Here is a 12,947-nt window from a genome sequence, read left to right on the forward strand (position 1 = left end):
GGGGGTTGATTTAAATGCCAGAGCCGTGGAATATTGCAAGCAATGGCAGCAACGACGGAGATTTGGCATGCGGTCTCATGGGGGCTAAAGGCTCTATTTCGGGCGCGGTCAGCGTGCCAGGAAAAGCGCAATGCACTCACTATAAACTGCATTCTTGCAATAGCGCTGGCCCTACTTACATCCAATAGTTATGCGTGGGGCTATTCGATTCGCACGCGCCACCCAAATTTCATTTACTGCTGTGCGATAGCCGTATGATTATATTTCATTCGACAGTTGAACACGGTGAACAGCTGGCGAAACTTTAAAATCTTCGTTTACTAAAATCGCACGAGCAACACGTGTGCCGAATTTTTGTCAAAAAGTCACAAGACAATTTCCCATCCTCAGCACGAGCTTCATGGAAATGGAACTGCGTACAGATTCCCTGTTACGTCTTATAGCTATACTATAGTCAATTCCGTCGTTCATGTCGTTTTTAAAGATAGGAACCATCAGGATGATCTGGTGATACTGTTCATTTGGGTTTTTCGAGGATTATCGGAAACATTAGATGTCGGTCTTATACGTCAAGTGGAATTCTGAAAATTTGAGCTACAAGTGAAATTCGACCTCATCTCTTTTTTCCCCCCTATCTTCTGTGTAATATCACTACTTCCTACGTCACCTACTTTATACGCAGAGGAACAGTAGTAAATGACCGTCAGTCGCGCAGACGCTACGTAAACAGAATCGGAATTTCTTCCATGAAATTTGTCGCACAGTGGAAACTAGAACCCGTCGAACTATCGAACGAAGAAAAAAGGGAAGGGACGAGCCTCAAGTTACGCCGCTTGAAAACGACACGTAGAGCCAATTGTGAGAAATTACGAAGTATCAGGTACGACCTACTTGACCTTATTCGCGGTGGATCACTGAAAAATTAGCTGAACGGCGACGGAAATTCCAAAGTCAAAGAGTCCAAGTAATCCGGCATCGAGCGCACCGAGATAAAATGATCCCGATCGAATCGCAGCCGAAGGACGACTTGACGTGTCTTCGTTCCCGAGCTCGATTTTCCTCGGGAGCTCCTGTGACGTCATCCAATATGCGAGAACCCCAGGACAGGACGCGAGTTCTCCGAGATTCCATTTCGTCCCGTTTCCGTTCTGCATCTCCCGAGACCCGAATGCAAATTCCCTGTGGATGCTTTGTGAGAGCCGAGTGCGCGCGCGCGTGCTCTGCCAAATCTCCGTCGAGATGGAATATGAATCGCGACGACGCGGACGAGAGGGAAGCGTCGCCAAGCGTCGCTAAGCGTCGCCTGATGCGGATTGAAGGGGTGGGCGGGCGTCGTGACAACCCGGAAGAATCGAGAAAACAGGAGATTCGGTGTGGCAGATGGAAAATTGTGACGAAGCGCAGAGACGTCGAGACGATTAGGAAGAAGCGAGACGCGTCGAGTAATTCCTCCGGCCGGTGTTTACGAAGATCAAGTAAATCTTGAAGGTCGCCACACACCGAGCCTCTGCTTTATGCGAACAGCATGCGAGCCCGTAAACCAACCGCGTCTCCTGACTGCCGATGCTGCGTCACTCGAACACAGGACCAGTCTATTTAAACCTTTTTACTCGCGTCTGCCGCCGAAATTATACCGATTCAAACTTCCGTGCACCTTTTCTCCAGAACTTTCCGCTCGTCCAGACGTCATAGGAATACCATCACCAGTACGTGCGAGCAGCTTTAGCTCTGTTGCCTCTAACCATCCTGCCGCTTCCTTCGACTCTAATTCATTTTTTATCCTGCCAGAGATTTTCATTGTCCGCATTCAGTGTCCGCAAGTGATTCTTCGATCGGTCGACCCGAGCTGCAGTCTGCAGGCGAGAGACCCAAAAGAGTGTGCAGGGAATCGTAAGCAGCCACTAGAACGCCAAGTACAATGGCACCTCGTGACACCAGTTGCACCAATAAAACGTTTATTAGCTGACTGTACAAACGAGCCGAGTCTAAGCACGCGCAGCGTCTTATCGGCCGTAGCTTCGATTAAAGCAGAAATCCTCATCGACTGGCACCCCGTCGGTCGGCGTCCTTCGAATTCTCCTCCAAGTCCTCAGGTGCCTCGAGGTATCTTTTCCTCAATACTTTAATCAGTTTCTATGGTTTCGCGCCTTTACGTCAATTTTATCTTATCTTCAATGTTAAACTTGAAACTTCACTTAATCTCTGGCCATAGACGTTCCTTTCACGCAATTTCTGCGACACGTATTATAGTGTAGTATACTTTGTACCATGTATACACGACCCCAGTGACAAATGAGACAACTGGAAAGCTGTTTGCAGGTTGGTCGTTCCTGCGAGCGACTCCCCTTTAAGGGTACCGCGTCATAATAAATCTCTTGCTGGAAATTATCAGACTAATTGACTTGCTACTTCTTCTGAACCCGGTATACGTGACTGCCCTTTTTCTTATTATGTCTTCACTTCACAATTTTCCGACTACCTCGGAGGCTACAATTCTATAGATAAATCGTCTTTGAGAACTTTTTTTATTTTCTGTCACTAATAAAAGACCCAGTTGGCTTAACGTAGCTTGTTAATTGATTTTAAAGTGATCCTGAGCGCCTAATTAAAGCAAATCGATCCGGCAATGATTGGACGTCCAAATATGGGAATAATACGATTGCTACGTTCCAGGAAGTAATAATGACTTTTTCTAATAGCTTTAAATTCGTTGGAGCTAATGTCCAAAATTAAAAATGTCATATACCGTTCAAAAAAAAAAAAAAAATATCCAACGAAACAGAGATCATTATAAAAAGTCATTTCTCTGGCTTTAAATAGCTCCTTATTCGTAGTAAACGTTATCGCTGTGTGTCGCAAATACTTATTGATATCTCAAGACGTAACTACAGAATCGTTATCGGTCCATCCGATCGTCCCAATTTTCGTTATAATGTTCTTTTCGCAATTACCGAGCAAAGCATAATAAAGGAGAGTCTATAAATAAGCCTAGTGGCTTCTCAACGAGGAACCTGAACAAACTCCGAGGCAATTTAAACTTTTGATGCTCGAGCGTCGCGTCGCCTGCTTTGCCGAAGAGCAAACGGCGACTGACGGCGACTGACGGCGACTGACGGCGACTGACGGCGACTGACGGCGACTGTGTAGCGCTGCCGTTGCCACGCGGCCTATAAATATTTTCACGCGGCTCGTTTGAAGGAGCCTCAGGCTGGAAGGGCGATGGAGGAAGCGAAGGGGAAGCGGGCTAAGCAAATAAAAAGGAAGCCAAGAAGCTAATCAATCGCCTCCCGATAACCCGCAAAAGCTCCGCCTTTCTCTCTCTCTCTCTCTCTCTCTCTCTCTCTCTCTCTCTCTCTCTTTCGCCACTGACACCCAGAGACACGCGAATCGTCGCACGTCCCTTTTTATCGCACGTTGCACATTTTCTCCCTTTCTTTATCTCTCTAGCTATTCTTATTGCTGCAACAAGAGAATGAAATTTTACGAGACACCGAAAAGCCCGTTCCATTTTATTATTCCATGGCTTCCGGCGCGAGATTCGACGGAATCGCAAAGTTAAAGAAATAATTGTTTGTACTGGCTCGAAGCAGAAGCGGAACGTCGGGACGACGTAGAAACCGAAGGAATCTCGCGAATACCTGGTTAGACCTTTTCTTCACTGAAGACTCCGTGTCCTTCGTCTTTATCTTCTTTATCCCCGTCGCTTCCTGTGCCAATTCTACGCTCGACTTGCCAGCTCCGGAAGAATTCGGTTCTTTCAGCCACTTTGCTTATCAGTTCGGCGCTTATCGCACTCGTGCGCTTTTTCCAGTGCGCAGGCATGTGTGCACGTACCTTAATTTGCTCTTAGCCGAATCCGCATCGTCTCTCGCGAAGGAGAGTCTGATTGCTAGAGAAATGATCAGAAATTCCAGGAGACCATCGCAGCTGCGACATGCGCGCCTCGTGCGGCACTTTGCCAATTGCCAATTGCCAATTGCCAATTGCCAATTGCCAATCGCCAATTGCCAATGTAATCCCTTTGGGTACACAGGACGTTTCTATTACTTCGATATCACAGAAGCTACAAACAGTTTCCAGCGACGCCAGCGACGCCAGCGACGCCAGCGACGCCAGCGACAGATCGAATTCCAATTTGCATCGCGCCTCTGTGTGTATGCTCCACTTCAGGAACTTTGTCTTATCTTTTTTCCTCTCATTTTTCCTTCTTTTTACGTTTCCTGTATTTCCGCGCACGTACTTCCTGTATTTTCACGTAAGTTGGCCCACGTCTTTTTACGTAGAAACTTCAACTTCGCTTCTCACCTTCATTCTCTTCCTTAGTTATCCTTAGTTAAGCATTAATGCTTATCTAAACTTTTGTCACTGCGATTTATTATTCGCTTGGGAAAAACCAATCCAATTTCTCATTATGAGCACATTTAATACATCAGTCAAATACTTGACTGTACAAATACAAACGTAATATCCATCCGCGGTCAATGTAAAGAAACAACATTTTATTACCGATCTTCAAGTCAGTCCCGAGTCGAAGATTTTCGCAGTCGCGTATAGAGTATATTTGGCTGCGCGTTTGTGTAAGTTAAGAAAGGTTAGTGAGGGTTCTCAGTTTTGTGAGAAGGCATCCCCGGGTCGTGACGAGACGCCGTGAGACGTCTTGAGACGCCTTGAGACGCCTTGAAAACGCCTCGGGAGGCACCGTCGTCTGCGCACGCGCTTCTAATTAAATTACATGCTGCCTCCTTGAAACAAGTGGCGGCGGCGGCGGCGGCGATGCTGGCTCACCTTACAGATTACATCATGCTCTTTGCCCTGAGCAGGCTGAGCTCTCACATGCGTCCATCCGTCTAGGCGGTCACGTTAGTTTCTGACAAGTCCAAATGATTTTCTCGGGATTTGGTCGAAAGAAACGATACAATAAAATACAGCCATCTTGCGGAGCTGCATTCTGCGAAATGTTGCCACGTGCAAGTGACTAGTAATTAATACAAAAAACTAATTGATGACCCAGCCTGACCCGAGACGTCTAACGCGACTCTTAATTCTCTATGAATTTTATTGCCATCCCCCACACAGCTGCACTTTTTCCCTAATCGCGCCTCTCAAGAACTTTCACAGAAACACGTGACCTGGACGGACGCACACAGGGCGCGTTGGAGTGAAATGCGAGAAAGATATAGGACGTCCCGTAAATTATAAAGGAAAATTGTGAGACAAGCGGAAAGGATTTCCACGCAGCGGCAGCAACGGCAGCAATGGCAGCAATGGCAGCAATAATGCTCGCCCGAGCAGCTCGTAAATCCGGACGATTTGCTGTCGTTGACTCTGCTGCACCTGATTATGCGGATTTTGAAGAGATTCCATAAAGAGGCACAACAAAATAATATTTCTCGGTTCGTGTCGGTTTTCACGCAGAAATAAATATATCCCCAAGCTCCGTCTCGGGTAGCTTCTCAACTTGAGTTTTTTATATTCCTTGAAGCTCGACAATGACTCTAGTAGATTTTCTCTGACTTTGATCTGTTGCACAATACCGTCCCTTTTGCGAAATATATTATTTAGCCGATCAAGTTCAAGCAGCTATGTCACGTGTTGTGGGTAGAACTTTCGAAATGGGCCGAAAAGTTCGATTCAAGAAATGTTACGTAACAGGTCCTAAAAAGTTTATTCAAAATCTGTGCCAATAGACGTCACGTTTCTACGCACGTTTCTGCGCCCATCGAATTACACTCGGTGGCCACGCACGTGTGCGTTGGCTCCGCGCAGGCATGGCCCACCAGGAACACGCTGCCGACGTAGGTGTAGATGTGTAGAGGCCTCCTGCTCTGCTGCTCTGCTGCTCTGCTGGTCAAGATCTGCCTCAGGAAATCCGTCTTCATCTCGAGGTAGATTTTCTAATTGCTAGAAAATTGGCATCTCTAGACATGCAAAAGTCTGAAGACTCCGTGCAGGGTTGTAAAAAATGGCTGATCGGTCGTATCGTATATTTTGCAATTTGCCCGCAGGTCCCATACCTTATTAGTATTTGGCTCATAGGCCGGCGGGCCGTAAGGCCCCGGACAGATAGGCGAGTGACGACCTCTCTCTCTCTCTCTCTCTCTCTCTCTCTCTCTCTCTCTCTCTCTGCACGGTAACGGCCGACACAATCTTCTCTCGAGCAGTACCTACTATAGTGTATATAGATGCATGTATTGCACGTACGTAGGAGCGTTCATACCAAATTGTGGCTTATAATTAGCAATTGAGGCGTCGAAGTGGGTCCGCTCAGCCGCCATTGTTCAGCACCGCCAATCCCGGATGGTCATGGAGAAGTTCCCCTTTTTCAATTCCCGACTATCCATCTGCCCGATGCCGCAGCCACGGAAGGGGGCGAGTTACATGTGTGCTTTTTTGTTCTTCTCGTTCCATAGTTAAACTTTTACTTGATTTATATTGGCTTTGGGCTGTCACCATTTTTGAGCTTACAGTCACCCTCAGAATTTGGCGTTTGGACGTCATCGTGAATTAACGTTACTTCGACGAAGGAGGATTCCGTCACTCTCGCAAAACGATGGCTCGTCCGATACGGTAATCGTGCACCGATTACCCGTTCGATAAAATTCTCCATAATTTAATCCCTTTTTCCCCTTGGTTAATTCATGCCACATGTCCACTTGTGCTCCCACTGGAATCGTCGCTCGATTCACAAGTAACGAACGTAGATGAGCTCTCAAGTACACGAATACGCAAGGCATAGCTGTTGGACCATTTGGGTAGAAAATGAACGTCTTTCAGGAAGAAATGAAAATGCTCGAGCCTCTATTGGAGGCGGGAGCCGAATCCGACAGAAGTCCTTCGGCCACGTGTGTGACGTTCACGAAATTAACAAAAGTACTTGGAGCTCTCGTTGCGTCACAAGGAGCTGTAGAGTTCCCGGAAGTGTCCAGGAAGTGCAAGTATATTTTTTTACTTTGCATAATGAGGGGGGGGGAGGGCCTTCAGAGCCCGAAGGTCACCGACAGACGAAGACTCGTGACCTTCCGCATTGCCTCGCTGCGTTTCACGTGATAATCCAGCTGTTCCATAAATCTTTATTCTTACACAGTATCGATATCTTGAAAATCCTTGAAGCAAAAACTGCAGCGACTAAAAGTTAGAAAGCGAAAGTTTGGCCCGTTAGGAAGAATTGTGTCAATAAGCAAGACGCTTTGAGAGGTTTAGAAAGTGAGGAGAGCGATCGAAGCACTTTGGGCGTCTTGAAATAAAGAACTTGCAATACACGGTGCACGCGGGTGCGGAGAAGCGACGGCTGGTGGGAGCGTCGCGACGCTACTCGAGTTTTGCGAACTCTACTTAGGACAGTAAGGAACACGTGCGTTCTGGAAAATTTATCGACGTTGCTCGACTGCCGGAGGAAATTGGCTTATATACGCTGTGCTCGTTGCATCATCGACCAAAGACTCAGGCGGGCGTAATCGGGCGTAATCGGGCCCAGCCGGAAGTGCGCACCACCATTTACGAAAGGTTCGGCAAAGTTTTGTTTAATTCGTGAAAATTCACTGGGGCCGTCACTCGCAAATGCCATTAGACCAAATCCAATTGAGCAGCAGCGGACAACTTAACTGCACCAGACTGTACTGTGCTCCCCGTACATGTCGAACGCGAAGGGTTTCCTTTATAACGGATTATGAAGTCTCCCCGAAAAAATACAAAAAAAAAAGAAAAAAAAAAGAAAGAACGATACGGTTCGTTAATACCGCTGACGTCATTCTAGCCTTCTCTTTTCTTTTTATCTCCCTCTCTCTCTTACCCTCTCTTCTCTCCTCCGCTTCGCTTTCGACTTCCTACGAACGCAGGAGCCAAATCCCACCGAACGGTCCGATCCAAGTGAGAATAAATGGAATTCACCTACATGCAAATTTACACAATCGGGAAGTTGGGTTGGCTTAGGTTAGGTTTGTGTATCACTTTGTTCCGTTAGGCCTTCTATTGACGGCGAAGACTTTACTTTCGAAAATCGTTGACTTTCAGCGACAAACCTACCTTTCGAATGACGGTGAGTCAGGGGTCATTCAACTCATGAAAAATTTATTAGAATTCGGCGGTGATCATTCGTCAAAAAGAAACGAAAAGAAAAGCGTAACAAAAAAATATGATAATTGATAGTCGAGAGCCGCCGCCATAATTGTCACGGTCGAATGTTCTCCAGGCGCAAGTGAGATTCTATTGTGCAAGCTGCCCAGTTACTACTTTAGTTTTCGGATTTATCCTTAACCTATGTGAATCTATTCTAATCGAGCGACGTTAAGCACCGACTGGGGGCGGCGGGACGACGAGGCTGGTTTTTGGTGATTCCGATGCTTCCGGTGCTTCCGGTGCTTCCGGTGCTCCTGGTACCTACTCGTACGATGCCTCGACCTCGAGGTATTTTTCCTGCTTTCGTAGGAAAAAACAATCATCTCTTTTAATTTCAGCTAATTCCTATGAAATTCGTTTTACCAAAAATCTCAAGCCTGTTTCACAAGCACCGCACTTCCTATCCTACCGTTAAACTAAGCGCTGTGTATAGTTATTAATAGATTTCAGGATTCGTTAAAGATTTTTGACTGTGCTAAAAATAAGGAAGAAAACGTAATTCCAACATGGAAACAAAATATTGTTAACGAACTAGACCAAAATATTAAACGATCGCGATTGCCGTTGATCTAAAAAGAAATAATCTTTTCTCCATCGCTTCGCTCGATCACCCATTGACTTTCTTAAAAAAAAAAAAGAACAATAATTACGTCAGTCATGCCCACGGGGAAGAGGTCAAAAATGAATTTGGTAAATTTTTGCAAAAAAAAAATCGAACCCACGTTTCCTTTTCTTTCTTGGCAAAAGTTCCCTCCCGCAAGACTCCTCGTTCTTCATTTCTCATTCGAAACAGAGATTTCGCATAATCAAAAGCTCTCACGTGGACGCCGCTTAATTAGCAATTAAATTCCGATTGACCGACACGTGGAAAAGTCCAAGGGGAAGATGCAGCCTCGACGCGCTGCTTCATTTATTATTGTTTTCCAGCGAGTATTCTTCCGGCGGCCCTGGTCGCTCAATAAAACTGACCTATCCCAAGGGTCTCTGTGGCTCAATCTAATTCTGATCTAACAAAGCCGGCAGCGTTGCTCTTATCTAACGGAGTAGCGAAGTAGCGGAGTAACAAAGTAACGGACGGAAAAAGAACTCCGGAGCGGCTGTACCGGAATCCTTTCACTCACGCTCGCAGCTTATCGACGGATTAACGATCTCCTTGGGAGAGCAATTACCAGATTGGCAATAGGACACGCTGCGTGGACACGCACGTGCGCATCCGCTTCGGCCCTCCTCTCCCCTAGCACCCCTTTCGCAGATTTCGTTCTTCCGCTCGTTTTGCTTTTTTACGCGAGTCCGACTTCCTGGCGTGATGCTGCGTTCGGGCGAACCTCACGTCTTCGACGGGGTCGCGTTTCCTTCGAAGGACCGAAGGACTTTTCGCGCGACTCCCGACGAAAACTCATGCTTGGCTATTAAATCGTAGGTGGCTGTGCGCGGGCCGTGAGTCCGTGTTACGTAATATAAATTGTCGAAAGCAGAACAAAAAATCTTAAAAAATCAGCCGGACTGAATTCAATGACCAAACGTAACCGTACCGCCAAATGACGGTTGTTCCTTGTCATTGAACGCTCCAGTGATTTCTCCTCGGGCTGCCAGCGAGTGTCTAGCGAACGGCGCTCGGAGCTGCTGGAGCAGCGACCTAGGTCAATCCTGCCGATTCCCTTCGGCTCTTTCACTCGCAATCAGTATCAGGCACTCCGATATCCGCACTGCTGTCGGACTAAATCCTCTAATGAGCTTTCACGCTTCCGACTTCCGGTTCTTCGATCGCCGCTCGCCCATTCACTCTGCCGTTCGACGTGAATGACCTGTAGAAACGAGGATACGCCTCATTTCGCAGATATTACACTGTAATTATTAAACTTTCGTCTCACTCTAGGAGTCGATGGACCACTTTATCGTAGCTCGGTATCGTTTGCTCAATCAGAGCCAATCCCAATCCCGTTGGCTACACACGCGCGCGCACACGCACGCAGGTTGATGACTTTGTATCCTGAAACCCGTCTCGGCGTCTTTTCAAACGGAAGATTGGCATGACTCGGCGAAACGAGATCCTGCGCCATCCTAACCTAACCTAACCTAACCTAGCCCAACGTTCAGTTGGGTCGCCTATGATATCAGCCAACTCGGGACTTCTCGAGCAAGAAGCAGTAGAAAGACGTGCGACGTGCGTTGACCTTTGCTAGTAGAAAATTGCCATTTCCCTGTCGTTAAAGGGCCCAATTCTCAGGCCCGTGTATATTTGATGGCCCGAACCTCGAGCTCAGATTTAAGTAACAACGAACGTTTCGCGCGACGTGTCCATTTTTCCTCGGCCAATACCTTTTACGGATATTTCAAATGGCATCGTTATTCAAAGCGTTTCGCTCGGAACTGGCAACGTTGCTCAAGTTTTACGTTATTCCTACGCTCGAAAGGAACCAATGGCCTTCGACAAAAAATTCTATACTGTTCGATTAGAAAGATCAACGGACGTAAAAAAGAAATCAGGCAAACGGACCATCGATCAATCAGCAAAATTGACTTTTGAAACTATCTATAGTTATACGTGAGAAGGACAAGGGGGGAAGTATAGTGTGTGTAGCAGAGAATATGGGATAAATTCCTACATAGAAATTTGACAGATTTTTCTCATAATCCAGTGAAAACTGTTCTCTCTCGATCGATAAAATGCGCAGCTGTCTTCACTAACTGATTTCCAAATATTCAATTTGCCCTGCTCTGTATCTCTGTAGCTCTGTATCCCTTTGTGGCTTCTCACTCTCTCTCGCATCCTTTCAGCCTGTTACTGTACCCGCAAGCTCGTGTTATCTGCAGGTGCTATTCTCATGCTGAGTGCATTCTGGACCAAAAACGAAAAAATGTAAAACACATGAGAAGTGCGTAAAGTGTACGTGTCGACTCGCGCCATTAGGAATCTTTGATTCTTTCACCCCGGAAGGTTTGCGAAGAGGGGGGGGGGGTCTTGACTGACATCAGACACGCAACGTATCAGAAGGTAGCGATGCGTGCCGCGTACGCATTGCGTGGCGCAGGAGGAGTCAACTACGAAACGTGGTGCGTGGAACGAATTGCAATGGAATTGTTATGGATAATCCAACGTCGCTTTGAATCTCGATAATAGTTTGTTCTGCAATTTCGAAAAGTCGGATCCGCTTTCGAAAGTTACGCCACCGCGAATCGGACGTTCTTTGAGCTCCTTGTACTTCGTGAGGAAATCGATGCGCGCCAGAGCCAACGGACGTGGCCGATTGACATCCAGTATTTCGGGTGTAAACTGAGACTCGATTAGCTTTTTCCGAGATTCCTCGGTGATCGTAAAAATGCTTCCCTTCTTCCATGTCTCTTCAAGTTTTTATTTACGGTTGAGAAGCATCGAGAAAAGGCATATTTTATACTTATCGATTTGGTGTTTTCTTTTTCTTGTTTCAGGATAACGAGCCGCTGACTACTTTTGCTCACCTGTCGGACTACTACATATACAGGATTCCGAACGCAAAGCGATACTTCGACGCCCCCTTCGAGTGGGGTGCGTGCCTCAGTCCCTCGAGTAACGCCGAGGCCCAGGAAACCGACGCTGCAGACTGCGGCTTCAAGATCATATCGTTCCAGAGCGAGAAGTCACGTGCCTGTTGGCTCACAGCCATGAGGCTCGCAAAGGTAACTGAATATCCTCCGATAGTCTGCGATAGACTTTCGGGAAAGGCGGGGAATTCAAATTCTTCCCGGATCCCAATGTTCCCAATCGGCAGCAGCTTCCTGAAGAATTTGCCTTATGAGAGGCATAAATAGGAGAGGCTCGATAAGCTGTAGCATAACTAATCGCGACCAAAGACACGGAGAGGGTGCTTTTCGGGAGTGGCAAGGATGATGAGGTGGCTATAGGCCAGTCCCATCCATGCATGAGATGCATGCATCCTCTATTATGCAACTCTTTAGGGGTCTATTCTTTGGCGAAGTGGAACCTCAGACCACTCTCGAGTAGCGTGCTCTCGTGGTCTCTAGTGGAGCCCTATTCTCCTCCCTTACCTACCGCTGCCATCTTCCACCCTCGTACCTCGCGGCGCCACCCTGTTACGTGCACTCAAAAAGTAGCCCGATATACATAGCCAGTACCCCAGCTTCAAAGCTCAAAGCGATGTCTGGGTTCAGTTGTGCTGAGCCTTGCTTGCTTAACTCAGCTACCCTCTGCTACCCTCTGCTTCCCTCTGGTCCTTCTCTTTAGTGTCCGCATCCTTTCTTCGGGTCCCACTTCATCCCCTGCGCCACAGGCCAGCCTCCCTCCCCCAGCGCAGCCTGCAGCTCCTACAGCTCCTACAGCTCCTACTTGGCCGAACCTTTCCAGCTCTTTCATCCGTCAAGGAAGAAAGAGACAAAGAGCTAAACTTTGAGTCTGTCTCTTGTTTCTTCCTTCCGCTTCTCTTTCGCATAGCTTTTACGTCTTTGCCGCAATTTCCTTACTCGCTCTTTCTTTAATCCTGCTTGGTTCTTCATATTTTTAAATAAATTCACATCGGCGTCTCTTACGCCGTTAGCTAAATCTTGAAGTACTGACAAATTTTCATGCGTTAAACTGCAAAAGCTGCCGAGACATCCGGGACACCCTTACGTCGATTCGTGACGCTGATTAATTAAGGCCGGAATCGATTTCACACCTGACGGGCTGTTGATAACCATCTGTCTAAGGCAGGAGGCGTTCCTTACGATTTCCCTTGTTTCGGCTGTCGTTCCGTCAGGCACCGGAAATTAACAGGTCTGGATAATTGTCATTTACATTCGTGCGACGTGATACATTTTCCCGGCATTGTCGTCAGTCCATATTACTTTTGGCATTC

General features: G+C 47.1%; 1 protein-coding gene across 1 annotated transcript in view; it reads left to right on the forward strand.

The window, feature by feature from the left end:
- LOC107273176 (growth factor receptor-bound protein 14) overlaps positions 1-12,947 on the forward strand; it is a 66,379-nt gene that overhangs the window by 31,535 nt on the left and 21,897 nt on the right. Inside the window, exon 4 of the mRNA XM_015751086.2 lies at positions 11,545-11,772. Coding sequence (XP_015606572.2) covers positions 11,545-11,772 — 228 coding nt within the window. The remainder of the gene's footprint in view (positions 1-11,544; positions 11,773-12,947) is intronic.

The sequence above is a fragment of the Cephus cinctus genome, unplaced genomic scaffold (genome assembly GCF_000341935.2).
Source record: "Cephus cinctus unplaced genomic scaffold, Ccin1 Ccin1_scaffold1474, whole genome shotgun sequence".
Taxonomy (NCBI): Eukaryota; Metazoa; Arthropoda; class Insecta; order Hymenoptera; family Cephidae; genus Cephus; species Cephus cinctus.